The sequence below is a fragment of the Cherax quadricarinatus genome, chromosome 46 (assembly GCF_038502225.1).
Source record: "Cherax quadricarinatus isolate ZL_2023a chromosome 46, ASM3850222v1, whole genome shotgun sequence".
Classification (NCBI taxonomy): domain Eukaryota; kingdom Metazoa; phylum Arthropoda; class Malacostraca; order Decapoda; family Parastacidae; genus Cherax; species Cherax quadricarinatus.
In genome coordinates this window covers 6,099,501-6,118,282 of record NC_091337.1, presented here as the reverse complement: position 1 = coordinate 6,118,282, position 18,782 = coordinate 6,099,501, and the positions used below count along the sequence as shown (strand labels likewise).

Genomic DNA, 18,782 nt, shown 5'->3' with positions numbered 1-18,782 from the left:
CCTGTGTTGGTTAGGAAAACTGATTGTGTATGTTTCTGTGATGGGACTGTGGGGTGTCACAAGGAATGTCACACTGTTTTATGCTAAATGTTTATTTGTGCACTCAGTTTAAGCTGCCTCTGTCTCTGGTTGAAAAGGTGTGGTGACACCGACAAACTGATATCCTTACATAGATATGACTCCATTTTCAAAACTATACATATACGTAAAGCATCTGTTTATTATGCATCCCCTCTAATAATGCCCATTAATGTTGTCCTCCAGTTCCTGTTCTTGGATCGGGCTGACTTGCCTGAGCACACTCTTCGCTCTAGTGCCACGAGTCAGAGCATAACACCCAAAGGTGACCTCATAACTACAACTACTACCACATATGTCAAGGCTCCGGAATCACCAGGTATTGCAAGCATTTTTTTGAAATCTCTAGCTTATATACTTAAACTGTAAGCTTTATTTGGAGGTTGACTCGCAAAATTGTAATAACACGATTGCTAACGAAGGAGGTGTTTTGACAGAATGTTTTAATGAGTTATTAAAATTATGTATGTTTTTTTAAAGCCCTATTGTAGTCTAGATGCATACTTATACTTATTTCTGCTGTGGGCACTAGGGGCCCCACCTGGAATATGAACTCCTTCACACACAGAATACTTGCTTCTCTGGACCCCAGAGAAGCGAGTTTTGTGTAAAGTCCATGTACTCATTACTATATGCATTTTGTATTTGGTAATGGCCAATTTTGACTATCATCAGGTGTTCATTTATTATGACTGACATTACCTGAGGCTTCCACAATGATCTGGAATCCAACTGTCACCTTTACACCATGTCAGCAACACTCATTTTCCTCTTTTCATGGATACTTTTTTTCTCTGGGCTCATGAGGCCCCTTTTGACTGACTAAAATATTTGTGGCAGCTCCTTTTGCTCCCAGAGATGTTCTTTTGAGGATTGACATTCACTTCACCAGGCACATGAGACTTTATAATCTTAGTATGTGATCTGCCTTGCATTGGGCTTTGGTGCCCAATTTTCAGTGAGCTAAAAGGAACTTAAAGCTATACATGTTTGTATTTTCTGTCAAGTCATGCAGTCTTGGCTGAGCTTCACCTTGGCTTGAAGACCTCTGCTGCTCTCCTCTCCACTGCACAGATGGTCAGCAAGAATTCATTGATCTTTTTTTTTCACCTGGTTACATCAGTACCATGAAAAATTGACTGCTGCTGCACTTTTAGGGATTGCAGAAGTGGGAACTTCATCGGAAGGTGATTGGGTGATGTAACCTAAACATCTCTGCACAGTGCCACTTCAGCCATTGTTACATAGACCAAGTGTTGGTACTTAAATTGGTAGTCGCACCCTCATTACCACACTGTAGGTGCATCACACATGCCATGTGGTTTATAGAAAGTTTTTGAGGTGATTATTTGGGATTCACGCTTTTTCCTGGCCTCCAAAGTCAGTGCAGTAATCTGTACATTTTTTCCGAATTCCCTGCCTATCCGAGCCTGATTCACCTGTAAGCTATGGTATTCTTCCCATTTAAACATTCAACACCCTGCTTTTGCCAGTGAATGAGAGTTTACAGGTCAGAGGAATCTCAGGTGGATCATCTAAGCATGCATATAGAGTGGGCCTCTGTATGAGATTATGCATTTGTGTTGACTTGTTGGTTTATTTACTTGTATGTAATGACAATGTTTTCTAGTCTTGTAGGATGCTATTAGTTTGGTGTATTATGTTTTGGTGTGGGCTTTGCTCAGGGTTAAGTACAGAGATCGTTTTGGATGACATTCCAACGTGATCATTAAGTGTCCAGTGAAATCTCCCTATGCTTCCAGGATTTGTCTTTAGGATGATTGACCTGCATAGATTCCACCAGGACCTCACAGCAGAAAACTACATTTTGAAACTAGAAAGATGCATTTGTGTAATAGGTGCCCTGGGGAGTCTGGGAACCCCTTAGTTTCCACCACCTGCCCCCAGCTATTGTTTTGGCCGACTTCTGGTATCTGGATCATTATGAGAGCATCGGTCGATGTCAGTCATAGCAAGTGATTAACACTAGGTGATTGAAGTTGAGGAAGGTCATTACTAAGCACATAGTGCATGTAATAACCTTACTGGTGCTCAGAGCAGTGAGTATTGTGAATGAGGTATGATGTATTCAAAGTGGGTTTCCTAGGGCTTTTGACAAAAGTGTATCATTTGGGGTTTTAAATGCAATTTTGTTCTGAGAGAAATGTTTTGAAGACAGAGACTTATTAGTCTGTCCTAAACCATGTTTATAGTAAGGATCCCAGTAGAAACAAAGGTGAAACAGGCACCTAAACATAAGGACAATCCTCTCTGATCTCAAATGCTATAGATTGATCAGTGGTTCTCAATTTTGTTTTAAATACAGTAAATTCTCAATTTTAGACCTTGATTTGATGGGCTTTAGGACCACAAGACAAAATGGTTGGTCATTTGTTTTGGAAACTATGGATAGTCCATTGGTTACAGAATTGTCAGTTATTTTTTAAGAGTGTAGAAAAACACTTGTCTCCATCCACCACAATCATAATTTCTGACCATTTGCTCCTCCCCTACTAGTTCATTAAATCAAGGGTGTATTAAACTGTACTAAACAAATAGTTATATAAACTAATGAAGTGCATTAGTACAAAATCTTTATACTGTAGTATTATTTTAACATCCATATTACTTTGTATTTTGGGCAAAGCTAAAGCAAGACAAAATTTAATTGGAAATATATGAAATTATAGTTTATAATTTCATGTATTGAAATTATACTTGCTGGTATTTTGTCAGTTATTATTTTGTCATATCATTCATAGATTCGTGTGCATTATACTTAAAATTCTTTTTATTGATTCATGTGCATTGTTTATGGCAATTATGCTAATTTATTAATTCTTCAACTTAGACGGCTAATCAGATGTAGGTAACAGTCAGGTAGTACTATGCAATAAATTGGTTATCCATAGATTGTAAGTTGCTTCACCAGAGCACTTTGCACTTTTCCTACTCATTTTAATTTTTGCATTGCCAGAACAATATTTTGTATTTGTTATTTAGTATCTGATATATTGCAGTTAAATGAGATCTTAGATTCTTTTAGCCAGTGGAACTTGTTGCTAGCATCTTAGAAAGTTAGGCTCCTGTGTTTGATGTGAGTTACAGCTAATGAGTCTGTTGAACCAGTTGTTGCTGGAGCTGGAGATTCAAGCCCAGGAACGTACAGGCGCAGAGAGTCGTACCGCAAGGCCAACAATATTCGTTCAGGTGTGCAAGTACTGGTGCGCAACTAGAGAAGAATTTTAGTCCAGTAACTAGTGGGACAGCTCTTGCCATTACACTTCTCAAGTGTTAAATATATTAGTTTTCAGAATTCTATTTGGAATGTGCTTCAGATTTGTTTCTCTATTTCATCACCTTGCCACTCATTGTAAATGTATGAGATGGATGAGGTTATAGTCTTTTGAAATATTTATCTAGTTGTTGCTTGCTGTTTTAGACAAGGTAGAATTTGAGTGTTGTTGTAGAATATAGTAGTATTTGGTATCTGGGTAAAAATTTCTTGCATTTTTAAGAAACGCTGGACTTCTCATGCTCAGTAGTTGGTTAATATAATGGCTGTAGATAGTACAGTATATGCACTTATGTGAAGAGGATACAAACATGTGTGTTAAGGTATTTTACCATCATTCACTCCATCACTGTCTTACCAGAGGCCCACCAATACTACAGTTTAGATGCCTCATGAAGCTGCAAATATCCCCACCCCTCCTTCAGAGTGCAGGCACTGTACTTCCCACCTCCAGGACTCAAGTCAGGCTAACCGGTTTTCCTAAATCCCTTCACACATGCTACCTTGCTCACACTCCAGTAGCCCAAGTCCCCAAAAACCATTTGCCTCCACTCACTCCTAACATGCTCACACACTCGTAGTGTATGTCCAAGACCCTCTCTCACTAAATCTCCTTTACCCCATCCCTCCAAATTTTTCTAGGGCTTTTCCTGCTATGTCTTACCTTCACTGTAGTTTTATATACCCTACCAGTCATCCTATTTTGCTTCACGCTTTCTAAATGTCCAGACCACCTCAGCAACCCCTCCTCGGCCCTCTGAATAATACTTTCATGAGAATGATAGTTTGTCATATCAGTGTGAATATTCATTACTTAATCCAAGGCAGTGACAGGAATTCAAGGCCTTTATTATTTCTTTAGATGTTTTGGACATGTATTGGTAGCTGCTGATGTTATGGGACTCTGGGATGATGTTTGTAAAATTTGGTCCTACTGTAGAGAAGGTGTTGTTAAGTGTTTGTAGCAAAATTGGCTTAAATATTCTTCTTTCAACAAACCAGCTGTGTCCCACCGAAGCAGGGTAAGGCTTTTGATAGAGTTCCGCACCATAGACTTAACCCTTTGAGGGTCGACAGGCCCTCTCCGAAACTCGTTCTCAGGGTCGGCCAAATTTAAAAAAAAAAAAAATTATTTTCTCTTATGAAAAGATAGAGAATCTTTTCCCGATCATAAAGACACCAAAAGTTTGAAATTTGATAGAAAATTTACGGAATTATGCTCTCGCAAAGTTAGCGGTCTCGGCGATGTTTACGCATCAGCGATTTTGCCCACTTTGAGCCCCATTTTCGGCCAATTTCACTGTACTAGTCGACAAAAAACATGAATATTTCGCTAGAACTCCATTTTTTCTATCGAATGGGTGCAAGAAACCACCCATTTATGAAATTCAACTATCCAGTACAGTGGTCAGAATTTAGCAATTTTGCCAATTTCACACAAATTTCAAAAGATGCCAATTTCCGAATAGGGTCCAGAATAAACAAGAAAGACATTCCTGGCACTAAAATGACATTTCCTCTAGTCATTAGTCACATCTCAAGGCCCCTCTTATATTCTTTTGCTTTCCACTTTGAATTTTTATTCTCACAAAAAATATAAGATTTACTGTTATGCAGACTACTGCATTAGTGTAAAAAATGGTATAAATATTATTGGTGCACTTGTGAAAGAATATTAGACTCACCAGTTGACGTGTATTGCACGCTTGACACGATTTGTTTACTTTTGAAGTTTGGTAAAAATCGAACATTTCTGCTACTTTGAGCTCAATTTCAAGGCACCTTTCATTGTAAAACCAGTCAAAATCATCTCAATTTCTGTAATATGTCTTCCATTCTATAAAATGAGACCAAGAAAACTAGAATACAACAATAAATATCATACGAAAATACACTGCAAAGTCGCTGATTTATTCCAAAAAAATGGTAAAAGTTTTTTTTTCTCATTATGCACTGTGTGCTGCAGGATTTTTTTTAGACTGTGCACACTGACCACATAGACCCATTCTTTCATATGAAGGCCTACCAGCTTACTCCCACTAGATTTGAGGCCGCTAGAATTTATGCGTACTAGTACGTCAAAAACCCCTACGCGTAAGACGTACTAGTACAACCAAAACCCTCAAAGGGTTAAAGAAAGTGGCAGCTCATGGCATTGGGGGAAAAGTGCTGTCGTGGATCGAGTCATGGCTCACTGACAGGAAGCAGAGAGTGTCCATAAATGGGGTTAAATCCGAGTGGGGATCTGTAACAAGTGGCGTTCCACAGGGATCAGTCTTGGGCCCGTTGTTGTTTATAATATATATCAATGATCTTGATGAGGGAATTACTAGTGATATGAGCAAATTCGCCGATGACACAAAGATAGGTAGGATAATTGATTCAAACGTAGATGTTATGGAACTTCAGGAGGATTTAAACAAACTCTGTTCTTGGTCAGAAAAGTGGCAGATGCAGTTCAATGTAGATAAATGCAAGGTTCTGAAGCTTGGGAGTGTCCATAACCCTAGTACTTATAAGTTAAATGATGTAGAACTTAGCCATACAGATTGCGAAAAGGACTTGGGGGTTATGGTGAGCAGCAACCTTAAACCAAGACAGCAATGCCTAAGCGTACGTAATAAGGCAAATAGATTACTGGGATTTATATCAAGAAGTGTAAGCAACAGAAGTCCAGAGGTCATACTGCAGCTTTATACATCATTAGTAAGGCCTCACCTAGATTATGCAGCTCAGTTCTGGTCTCCGTATTACAAAATGGACATAAATTCGTTAGAAAACATTCAGCGTAGGATGACTAAATTAATACATAGCATTAGAAATCTTCCTTATGAAGAAAGATTGAAGACTCTTAAGTTACATTCACTTGTTAGACGAAGAATGAGGGGAGACCTGATCGAAGTGTATAAGTGGAAGATAGGTATTAATAAAGGGGATATTAATAAGGTCTTGAGGATGTCTCTCCAAGAGAGAACCCGCAGTAATGGATTTAAATTAGATAAATTTAGATTTAGAAAGGACATAGGAAAGTATTGGTTTGGAAATAGGGTAGTTGATGAGTGGAACAGTCTACCTAGTTGGGTTATTGAGGCTGGGACTTTGGGTAGTTTCAAATCTAGGTTGGATAAGTACATGAGTGGGAGGGGTTGGATTTGAATGGGACTTTCACATCAGAGCTTATTTCTTGGGTGGCATTGAAAATTGGGTTGGGCAAATGTTTTGTTAGTGGGATGAATTGTAAAGGACCTGCCTAGTATGGGCCAGCAGGCCTCCTGCAGTGTTCCTCCTTTCTTATGTTCTTAAAAGTTTCTCTTTTAACTTTAGTAATAAATACAAGAGAAGGGGTTACTAGCCTCTTGTTCCTAGCATTTTAGTCGCCTCTTACGACATGCATGGCTTACGGAGGAAGAATCCTGTTCCGCTTCCCCATGGAAATAAGAGGAAATAAACAAGGACAAGAACCAATAAGAAAAATAGAAGGAAACAAGAGGGGTGTGTATATATATGCTTCTACTAGCATGTGTAGTGTGACCTAAGTGTAAGTAGAAGCAGCAAGACATACCTGAAGCCTTGCATGTTTATGAGACAAAAAAAGACACCAGGAATCCTACCATCACATAAAACAGTTACAGGCTTTCGTTTTTTTCACTCATGGCAGTACCTCCCTGGGGGGCTGCTGTCTACCAACTTACTACCTTGGTGGCTTAAATATTCTTTTTATTAAGACATTGGCCATCTCCCACCAAGGCAAAGGGGCCTGAAAAAGCAAAACTTTCATCATCATTCACTCCATCGCTGTCTTACCAGAAGTGCACTTACACTACAGTTAAAACTGCAAAATTGACACCCCCCCCTTCAGAGTGTAAACACTTTATTTCCCATCTCCACGACTTAGGTCCAGCCCGCTGGTTTCCCTGAATCCCTTCATAAATGTTACCTTGCTCACACTCCAACAACACATCAGTTCCTAAAAACCATTTGTCTCCACTCACTCCTATCTAACATGCTCATGCATGCTTGCTGAAAGTCCAAGCCCCTCACACACAAAACCTCCTTTACCTCCTCCCTCAAACCTTTCCTAGGCCAACCCCTATCCCACCTTCCCTCCACTACTCTCGAAGTCATTCTATTTCCTTAAATATATTAAGTAAAAATTCATTGTTGGCACTAGAAAGAGAAGTTGGTAAACTCATATGCATTGCAGAACTGGATTTTTTTTTTTTTTAACATCAACTATATATTTCCCACCAAGGCAGGGTGTTACGACTTGCACTATGCTGCAACAATAGGGGGAATAAATACTTAGTTTTACTTTTGGTTAGTTTTATTTACTACCAATTATGAACCTTTATCCAGTTAGTGAATTAAAATGACAATTCACTATTATCAATGAAACGAGACTGTACAATGAGGAACGTAATTCTATGTTCAAATCCTCGTGAATGAAGCATAATATAACAATTACTCCATGTTCAAATACCCATGAATCAAGTATAATACAATAATTACAATGAAGAGTCCAAATAAGAACTATTATAGGAACTTTAAGGAAGTCAGTCAGTTATCCTTCTTAAAGAGAAGGGTTATCAGACTCTTGGAATTAACAGCAAAGTTAAAACAATAGACACGATCTAGAATTATTGACCAAGTTAAGATCTCTGGGTTGAAGACTCGATCAGAGTCAGTGCTATGATCTGACTGCCGGTTCAAATGCTCAGTGGTCTGACGTCAGGTCGGTCAGGAGGTAGCGCTAGACGCCAATTAAGGAGCCATCAACCGGACTCTAAAGTAGTGGTTTCTCACTTGCATAACAGAACGCAGTAATCAACTTACTACTGTATAATACAATATAATATAATAATGCCTAACAAATAACATTTTATTGAATACAACCTTGCTTGAGAGTGCCTTTGATGATTTATACCGTACCCGATAATAATATATAGTCGAACCTGCTTTATCTAGCTACCTCTTCAAGGGGGGCTCCTTGTTGTGGTGAAGAGGCTCTTGGTCTGAGGAATCAGACCTGTCGGTCTCCTTCCTCAGACCGAACCTAATTACCCCCCAGTCCCCCCCTCCCTATCCCATCCTCCCCTTTTTCCTTTCCTCCTCCTCCTCCCCACCCCTCGCTTTTGCCCTTCCTCTTTTTGGCCTTTGGGATTTCTCCCACAGGCGCGCTAGTTCCTAGGTAGGGGAAAGGATACCGGGGTCCATCCCATTCCGTTGAGGTTCTTGGCGGTGGCGTAGTTTGCTGTGGAATCTGGATCGCCTGGGGATGTCCCGATCCCTCTCCGGTATCCTGGAGTAGCTTTGGGTGTCTTTCGGGCGACGGGTGTATCTCTGGAAGCCACCTTTCGGATTCCGGAGGTGGTGGCCGAAGGAGGTATGCTTTGTGGCAGATATCCGGCCGCCCTCTTTTTTGTCCACCGAGGTAGCTCGGCAGATGTGAGGTTGCTATCCCGGATTGCTGGTTTACTGGCATGAAGGGTAGGATATGGCACGGGTTCCATGCTGCATCTGCGCTACTAGCTGTGCTGAGGTCCTCTTGGGCGCGGAGGGAGATTTCCGGCCCTTTCATTCCTCCTGGGAACTATTCCTCCCTGCTCCCCCCTTTTTTTTATTCTTTTTTTATTTTTATTTTCTTTTCTTCTTTCTTTTTTTTTTCTTAAAAACTAAAAGCAAAGGAGTAACCTAACCATGGAGAACCCAATCCATGAACCCACTACCCCCGAGCCCCTTCTTGATACTGCACCCCATTCTGACCCTGCCTTGTTTTTAGACCACTCTTCGGACACTCCTGATGCCCCTGTACCTCTTGCTGGTGCTGTTTCCTCACCCGCTTCAGGTACCGGGGCTTCGACTGACTCCTTCGATTTGTCTGACTTCCGCTCTCCTTTGACTATGCTTCCGGCCTCTCCCTCTACGATACGGCAATTTTCGAATCGCCAGCCCATTTCACGCCGGACCAACTCCGGTCCTACTCCTAAACGCCATCATCAATCTCCTGCTGATGCTCCTTCGTTACCTTCCCATTCTACTCGGAAAAGACCGACATGACGTGTCGGTCATTTCCGAGTAGAATGCACTCCCTCTCCACGCTCAGTTTCGGACCACACAATGGACTAAATTCTTTACTTTAAGACCGACTTCTTCTTCTGCCTATATTTCTGACCATAGTATTGGCAAAGCGCTCCTGCGTCATGTTGGTAGAGATATTTCATTTCATGCTCTCAAGAGCGGTACGCGCATCGTCACTGTCCAGAATGCTACCCAAGCTCATGATCTTTCTCTCCTTTCGAATATCGATACTACTCCTATCACTATTGAAAAACATCTTTCTCTCAAATCTTGTAGTGGTACTGTCATTCTGCCCCATACCATAGTCCAACAGAATTTCCAGTCATGTGGCAATGACATTCTTGAACAGCTGGAACTCCAGGATCTCCCAATCCTCAAAGTAGACACTTATGTCCTTCCTGCCCGTGGGCGGAGACGTTACCCTTGCAACGCGGCTCGTTTAACTTTTGACAGCCGAGAACTCCCATCCTCTGTATATGTCGTGGGACATCGGTTACAAGTTCGAAAGGTGATACACCGCAGCAGTGTAGAAACTGCTGGCGTTTTGGTCACCCAGCGAAATATTGCAGATCTATAGCCGAATGCCCAGTCTGTGGTGCCGACGACCATTCTAATACATCTTGCAGTCAACCTCCATCTTGCCTTAATTGTAATGAAGCTCACCCTTCGTACTCCCGCCGTTGCCAGGTCTACTTAAATGAACGTGAAATCCGTTGCCTCAAAGAGGCAGAAGGTCTCCCTTATGCTATGGCAGTTACTCATCTCCGCCTCCAAGGGAGACTACCCCGTGTTTCTTATTCTCGTGTTTCAAAACATCCCCCCACTTCTGGGGTCCCATCTTCTGCAGCCTCCTCTGTTGTTACCCCTCCCATAGTCACTCCGGCATCTAATCCTTTTGCTGTCCTTGGCTCTGACGTCCCGACTACAACTCAGTCTGTTCTCACATCTTCACGTCCTTCCTCACAAGCCCCAGTATCGACAAGACCTCGTACGACACCTTATACCAATCGCCCCTCTACTTCTCAGAAGTCCAAAAAATCCACATTGCTCAAATCTTCTTTGCCCCTTCCTTCCCTTCTTCCACCTCCACACTACCTTTCCAGTCTCTGTGCCTAGTTCTTCCCCTCTCTCTGGCTCTATTACAAGTGTGGAGATTCACCCTCCTCCTCGTACTATGCCTTCCACCCCCGTCCCCTCCCAAGTTTCTCCCTCTTCTGCCACCTCCCAGGTTTCTGCCTCTTCTGTCCCCCCCCCCCACACTTATCTCCAGTCCCTTACACTCTTTCATCCCCCTCTACTTTGGTACAGTCCATTACTGTCCCAATCTTTACTCACCCTCCCCCTTCTACCTCCAATATGGTCTCCCATACATCTTTGAATTCAGAAACACTTGAAGCCATTTCAGAATATATTGCAGAGACTAAACCTTCAATGGACACTGATTCACTTCCTGTTCCTTCTCTTCCCTCTCCTCCATCTTCACAACCCCATTCTTCGCAACTCTCCGTTCCTTCGCTGCTTGAACGTCTTCCAATGCCACCACATGTTGACTTTTCTAACCCCTCTAGTCCGTAGGTGCCTTTCCCTACTGATTCCTGGTATTTTCTTCATCGCCAATTATGGCCTATTTACAGTGGAATATCCGCGGCCTCGGGTAATCGGGGTGAGCTTCAGATGTTGCTTTCCAGGTTTTCCCCTGTTGGTGCTTGCTTACAAGAACCAAAATTACACTCGGCTGTTTTCCAACCTATCTCAGGCTATAATTTATTGTATTCTTCGGATCCTTTCTCAGATGGGACCTTTAATGAAAGTGCCCTTCTTCTACGCAATGATATTCCGTACTGTCAACTATTTGTCCATACCTCGCTGCATTACACTGCAGCCCGTATCCACTTGAATAAGTGGTTTACAATATGTTCTTTATATCTCTCTCCTTCTCGAGCATTTTCTATCCCGGACTTTGCCTTTCTTGTTTCATCCTTACCACCACCACTTCTGTTACTTGGTGATTTTAACGCTCACCATTTCCTCTGGGGGGGTCTCATTGTGACTCACGTGGCATCCAGTTGGAGGCTTTTCTCGCCTCTCACCCCCTCCATGTTTTAAATACGGGTACTCCCACCCATTTTGATCCTCGTACTCATACTCTCTCTTGCATCGATCTATCAGTCTGCTCTTCCTCCACTGCACTATAGTTCACCTGGTCTTTTCTACCGGACTTGCATGACAGCGATCATTTTCCAATCATTCTTACTTCTCCTTCATATTCACCACTTTTCCGTAGCCCTCGCTGGCAATTTGATCGGGCAAATTGGGACCTTTACTCGCAGCTCACTGCTTTTAGTGAGGTTCCTTCTTCATCCTCCATTGATGAGCTCCTACACCTCTTCTCGACGTCAGTTTATACCGCAAACCTCAGGCAAGCATTCTCAGAAGTGCGTACATTGGTGGTCTCCTGCTTATGCTCGTGCAGTACGTTTGAAACGCGCTGCATGGGGCAGGTACCGATACAATAGAACCAATGAGAGACTGCTTGATTTTAAGCAGAGGCGTGCGATCGCTCGCCGTGTCATCCGTGATGCTAAACGCACTTGCTGGCGAGACTGTTTCCACCATCACCTCTGCTTCTTCTATGAGTGCAGTCTGGAAAAAAGTGAGGAAATTGAGTGGTAAATATTCTCCTGACCCAGCTCCTGTTCTACAGGTCGCCGGTATTGATGTAGCAAACCCTCTTGACGTTGCCATTGAAATTGGCACTCATCTGGTCCGTATTTCCCGGGGGCTTCATCTATGCCCCTCGTTTCTTTCCTCAAAGTCTGCCAGAGAGTTAATACCCTTGGACTTTTCTTCTCTCAGAGAAGAACAGTATAATGTGCCTTTTACACTTCAGGAACTGGAAGCAACACTCTCAGCTTGCCGATCATCGGCAGCTGGACCTGACGACATTCATATTCGTATGTTACAACATTTACATCAGTCAGCCCTTGTAGTCCTCTTACACCTCTTCAATCTTATTTGGGCACAAGGAGTTCTTCCCCAGCTGTGGAAATCTGCCATTGTTCTCCCTTTCCGCAAGCCGGGTACTACAGGACATGATGCCTCCCACTATCGTCCCATCGCTCTTACTAGTGCAGTTTGCAAAGTGATGGAACGTCTGGTAAATCGCCGTTTAATGTGGTATTTAGAGAGACACAACAGTCTCTCCGCTAGTCAATATGGCTTTCGTAAGGGCCGTTCTACCATAGACCCCTTACTACGCTTGGATACGTATGTTCGTAATGCCTTTGCAAATAATCACTCGGTTATTGCCATATTTTTTGACCTTGAGAAGGCATATGACACAACTTGGAGGTATAATATTTTGGCCCAAGCCCACTCCTTAGGCCTCCGAGGCAATCTACCATCCTTCCTTAACTTTTTAACTGACAGACACTTCCGTGTTCGAGTCAATAATGTTCTTTCCCCGGACTTTGTCCAAGCTGAAGGTGTCCCTCAGGGATGTGTTCTGAGCACAACACTTTTTCTCCTTGCTATAAATGATTTGGCCTCTGTTCTTCCACCCAATATTTGGTCATCACTCTATGTTGATGACTGTCATCTCATTGCAGTTTCTCTCCAGCATGCGGTCGACCGTGTTTCCACTTGGGCCATCACGCATGGGTTTAAATTTTCAAGTACCAAAACTCACCAAATTACTTTCACTAGATGCTCTGTCATCTCTGATCATCCTTTGTATCTCTGTGGCTCTCGTATCCCCGAACGTGATACAGTCAGGTTTCTAGGCCTTCTCTTTGACCGTAGGTTATCCTGGAAATCTCACATTGCCTCTCTGAAGGCAACTTGTCACAGCCGGCTAAACCTTCTTAAAACCCTTGCTCATCTTTCCTGGGGAGCTGATCGTTGAACTCTGCTTCGCCTACATTCAGCCCTCGTTTTATCGAAACTCGATTATGGTGACCAGATTTATTCAGTGGCTTCTCCTGCTACTCTCTCTAGCCTTAACCCCATCCATCACCAAGGATTACATTTATGCCTTGGTGCTTTTCACTCTTCCCCTGTTGAGAGCCTCTATGCAGAAGCGAATGTTCCATCCTTGTCTGATCGCCGTGATGCCCATTGCCTTCGCTACTATGTACGCTCTCACGATCTCTCTTTTTCTTGATCACTTCCACTCTCATTCTCATGCCATCGCTGTGTACACAGATGGCTCTAAGTCTTCAGACGGTGTCGGATTCGCAGCAGTGTTTCCGGACAGCGTTGTGCGAGGGCATTTACTATCTTCGGCTAGCATTTTTACAGCTGAATTGTATGCCATTCTTGCAGCACTTATTCGTATCGCATCTATGCCTGTGTCATCATTTGTGGTAGTCTCAGACTCCCTTAGTGCTCTACAGGCTGTACGAAAATTTGATACATCTCACCCTCTAGTTCTCTGTATCCAACTTTGGCTACGCCGTATCTCTACCAAGCATAAAGATATTGTTTTTTGTTGGGTCCCTGGTCATGTCGACGTACAGGTCAATGAACAGGCAGACACTGCTGCGCGGTCAGCAGTACATGACCTACCAATTTCCTATAGAGGTGTTCCATTTCTGGACTATTTTGCTGCAATAGCTACCCACCTTCACACCCGTTGGCAACAACGTTGGTCAACTCTGCTCGGTAACAAACTTCATTCTATTAAACCGAGCATAGGTTACTGGCCGTCTTCTTGTCATCAGTGCCGAGGTTGGGAGACCACTCTCTCTCGCCTTCGCAATGGCCACACTCGTCTTACTCATGGGTATCTCATGGAGAGGCACCCTGTTCCTCTCTGTGAGCAGTGCCAAGTTCCAGTATCGATTAGCCACATTCTGTTAGACTGCCCTCTCTATCAACGAGCACGCAGAATTTACCTCCAACGTCGTCTTCGTTCTACTACTCTCTTTACCTTCCCTTCTTGCTGATGGACCCTCCTTTAATCCTGACTCTCTCATTGACTTCTTGACAACGACTGATTTACTCCGCAAACTCTGATGATGATACCTTTCGCACTCCCCTCAGCCCTTTCTAGTTCAGTCTCTTGCTGCCCTTTACCCTTTCACCATCCACTGCCCCGCTGTTATCCGTAACCTATTACTCATCCATCTCCCTTTTGCCACCTGATGCCCTCGCTTCCTTCCTGCCCTGCAGCGCTGTATACCCCTTGTGGCTTAGCGCTTCTTTTTTATTATAATAATAATAATTTATCTAGCTAGTAATAAAGTGGTTCAGGATATATTACTACAGAACTTATTTTGACCAGGCCTTTTATTTTTGTATATAATGGGTGTGAAGGAGGGGCACGTAACACAGGGCAACCCAAAAAAGGAATCAATAACAGTTATTTATTCTCTAACTATAAAAGATTAAGAAAATTTGAGTGCTGGTGGAAAAAATATTTAAAATGCCATACATTTAAAAGAAGTACATACTGTATTTAAATGTTTTGCATGTAAATTACACTTTATATCTGCAAATATTGTTAAAAATTTTTGGCCATGCCTGAAAATTTGCTATATTGTGGGATGATATAAATGAAGTTCTCACTGTTCCTTGTAGATATGTTTTACCATTACTGTACTTCATTTTGTTTGTGTATATTATTATTTTAATCTTTTTATTAGCTTCCCTGCTTTCTTTTCTTTGTTTTATATTCATTCTCTCAAAGCTTTCATTCATTACACCTGTATACTTTTATTTCTGTTGTGAAAGTGGGAAGCCATACTAATAGTATAGAGGTAGTTACCTGATTATTGGCTACTGTCCTTGAAATTATTTATTGTGTGCAGTCATGGCCAGTAGCACAAAAACCTGATGTAAGCTGTACCATTACCCAAGCAGATTCTGGCAGATAATGGTTCAGTGAGATATGAATAGAGAATTCCTGATCCAGTGAATTGGAGCTACTGTTCCTCTTATCAGATCAAATCTTATAACCTTTCATTCCCCAAGGGCTGTATTGGCTTAGCTCTTTCCTTTAACAATTAAAATAAAATCAAAACCAAAAATAAGAGTTTTTGCATCAAAGGGACCTGTGTTTATGACTGTACATGTGTTGCATCCATAACAAAATGTAGGGATAGCTTGGTGTTTTAGTTCTTTTTCTTTTATTATAGTTTCACTTAACTTTGTGATAGTTATTATCATAGAAACTACTGAGATTTTCCATTTCTCTCTTCATAATTGAATAAAACATTTTCATATAGTCGGACTTGAGTCCTGGAAATGGGAAGTACAATGCCTGCACTTTAAAGGAGGGGTTTGGGATATTGGCAGTTTGGAGGGATATGTTGTGTATCTCTATACGTATATGCTTCTAAACTGTTGTATTCTGAGCACCTCTGCAAAAGCAGTGATAATGTGTAAGTGTGGTGAAAGTGTTGAATGATGATGAAAGTATTTTCTTTTTGGGGATTTTCTTTCTTTTTTTTTGGGTCACCCTGCCTCGGTGGGAGACGACCGACTTGTTGAAAAAAAAAAAAAAAAAAAATCCATAAAATTTGAGGTATGAAGAAAGGCTGAAGGAATTCGACATGCCATTACTGCCTGTAGGACAGGAAGAAGTGACACAACAATCATGTACAATATGTAAATATAAAAAGATTTGAAAAAATAGATAAGGAAGATATTATAACACTATGAACAGGAGAGTAAATAGCCACTGCTAAACACAGAGAACAATTGCTGTAAGGCTACTAGAAAGTTGTTCTTCACAGAGTGGTAGAACACTGGAATGAGTTACAAGAGAACATTGGCAATAAGTGCAGCAACCACTGGAAATTTATAAACTGACTAAATATTGAACACTTGACATCCTGAGTTTAGCTGTGCTCCTGTAGCTAGAAATACACAATCACAACAGTTGACTAACACCTATGTATGTATGTATGTATGTATGGAGCAGCAAGTGCAAATAGACTTGCTCATATATCTTTGTTCACTCTGGGAATGGAATCTGGGTTCTTTCCTTTGAGAGTTGATGCTCTACCACTGAGTTTTCATCTGTGAGCACCAGAACAAAAAGGAAGTGTTTCTTGATGTGGGTGTGTTGATGAGAGGCATTTTAATAAAGAAAAATGTAAAATTTAGATACGTATGTACTATTAAAGCTAGAAATTTTAAAAAATAATAATTCTGAATATTTATTATGAATGAATTTTTGGGTACACTTGACATGAATACATATTAATAAACATTTGATCCTCATTGAATCCATATGACATTAATTTTGTTGACATAGCCATTGCTTGTTTTAAACAGATGTTATCGTTAATGGTGGTGATGGGGTTGCTGCTGCAGTATTAAGAGATATTGAAGGAAAAAAGGATGTGGTAGTTAACAATGCAAGCAAGTCTACCATGATTATTCATGCCTCCAGAAAAGTAAGTCTTATGAAACTACTGAATTATTTTTAATATTTTTAATGCTTATCACATATGTTTCAGGATGAACTTTATCAATGGTTTATGTTGACATTTGAGCAGTCTTACATATGCACTTATAGAAACCTTGCAGGGTGACCTAAAAGAAGGAAACTGCATCCATGATCACTTACTTCCTAGTGGTCTTTCCAAGAGTTTACAAGCAACACTGTTCAAACTAACCACTGAATCACATCTGTACACAGCAACCTGTAGAGTGTAGTAGGGATGTGCCAAAGTACAGTGGAACCTCGGCTTACGAATGCCCCACCATGCAAATTTTTCAGGATACGAACCGTTGCTCAGTTGATTTTTTGCTTACCTGGAGGTTACCTGGAGGTTATTCCGGGGATCAACACCCCCGATGGATCAGGGCCTAATCAACTAGGCTGTTACTGCTGGCCGCACGCAGTCCAACGTACGAGCCACAGCCCGGCTGATCCGGCACTGACTTTAGGTATCTGTCCAGCTCTCTCTTGAAGGCAGCCAGGGGTTTATTGGCAATTCCCCTAATGCTTGATGGGAGGCTGTTGAACAGTTTTGGGCCCCGGACACTTATGGTGTTTTCCCTTAGTGTACCAATGGCGCCCCTACTTTTTATTGGGGGCATTTTGCATCGCCTGCCCAGTCTTTTACTTTCGTAGGGAGTGATTTCTGTGTGCAGATTTGGGACCATTCCTTCCAAGATTTTCCAAGTGTAGATTATGATATATCTCTCCCTCCTGCGTTCCAATGAGTACAAGTCAAGTGCTTCCAAGCGTTCCCAGTAGTTAAGGTGCTTGACAGAACTTATACGTGCAGTAAAGGATCTCTGTACACTCTAGATCTGCGATTTCACCTGCTTTGAATGGAGATGTTAATGTACAGCAGTATTCCAGCCTAGAGAGAACAAGTGATTTGAAAAGGATCATCATGGGCTTGGCATCTCTCGTTTTGAAAGTTCTCATTATCCATCCTATCATTTTCTTTGCACGTGCGATCGTGGCACTGTTGTGATCCTTGAAAGTGAGATCCTCAGACATTACTACTCCCAGGTCCCTTACATTATTTTTCCGCTCTATTGTATGGCCGGAGTCAGTAGTATACTCTGTTCTAGTTATTATCTCCTCCAGTTTTCCATAACGGAGTAGTTGGAATTTGTCCTCATTGAACATCATATTGTTTACCGTTGCCCACTAGAAAACTTTGTTTATATCTTCTTGGAGGTTAACCGCGTCCTCAGCAGATGACAGCCTCATGCAGATCCTAGTATCATCCGCAAAGGATGATACGGTGCTGTGGTGTATATCTCTGTCTATGTCTGATATGAGGATAAGGAATAAGATGGGGGCGAGTACTGTGCCTTGTGGAACAGAGCTCTTCACTATGGCAGCCTCCGATTTAACTCTGTTGACCACTACTCTTTGTGTTCGATTTGTTAGGAAGGTGAAGATCCATCTCCCCACTTTCCCAGTTATTCCTTTAGCACGTATTTTATGGGCTATTACGCCATGATCGCATTTGTCAAATGCTTTTGCAAAGTCTGTGTATATTACATCTGCATTCTGATTTTCTTCCAGTGCATCCAAGGCCATGTCATAGTGATCCAGTAGTTGTGAGAGGCAGGAGCGACCTGCCCTGAACCCATGTTGCCCTGGATTGTGCAGATTTTGGGAATCCAGGTGATTTGCAATCCTGCTTCTTAGCACTCTTTCAAAGATTTTTATGATGTGGGACGTCAGAGCTATTGGTCTATAGTTCTTAGCTAATGCTTTGCTGCCACCTTTATGGAGTTGGGCTATATCCGTTGTTTTAAGTGACTGTGGAATTTCACCCATGTCCAAGCTCCTCCTCCATAGTGTACTTAGGGCACGCGAGAGGGGTTTCTTGCAGTTCTTAATGAAAACAGA

The 18,782-nt window shown here is 41.9% G+C and overlaps 1 protein-coding gene across 16 annotated transcripts in view; it reads left to right on the top strand.

Moving 5' to 3' along the window:
* The window catches only part of LOC128696741 (uncharacterized), a 256,551-nt gene that overhangs the window by 128,696 nt on the left and 109,073 nt on the right, over positions 1 to 18,782 (top strand). For 12 of the 16 annotated variants that reach the window (XM_070094456.1, XM_070094447.1, XM_070094445.1 and 9 more), the window contains exons 8-10: positions 265 to 397; positions 3,208 to 3,288; positions 16,733 to 16,854. In XM_070094456.1, the coding sequence (XP_069950557.1) occupies positions 265 to 397; positions 3,208 to 3,288; positions 16,733 to 16,854 (336 nt within the window). The remainder of the gene's footprint in view (positions 1 to 264; positions 398 to 3,207; positions 3,289 to 16,732; positions 16,855 to 18,782) is intronic. The other 4 variants (XM_070094453.1, XM_070094452.1, XM_070094451.1 and 1 more) reach the window with 1 other exon arrangement.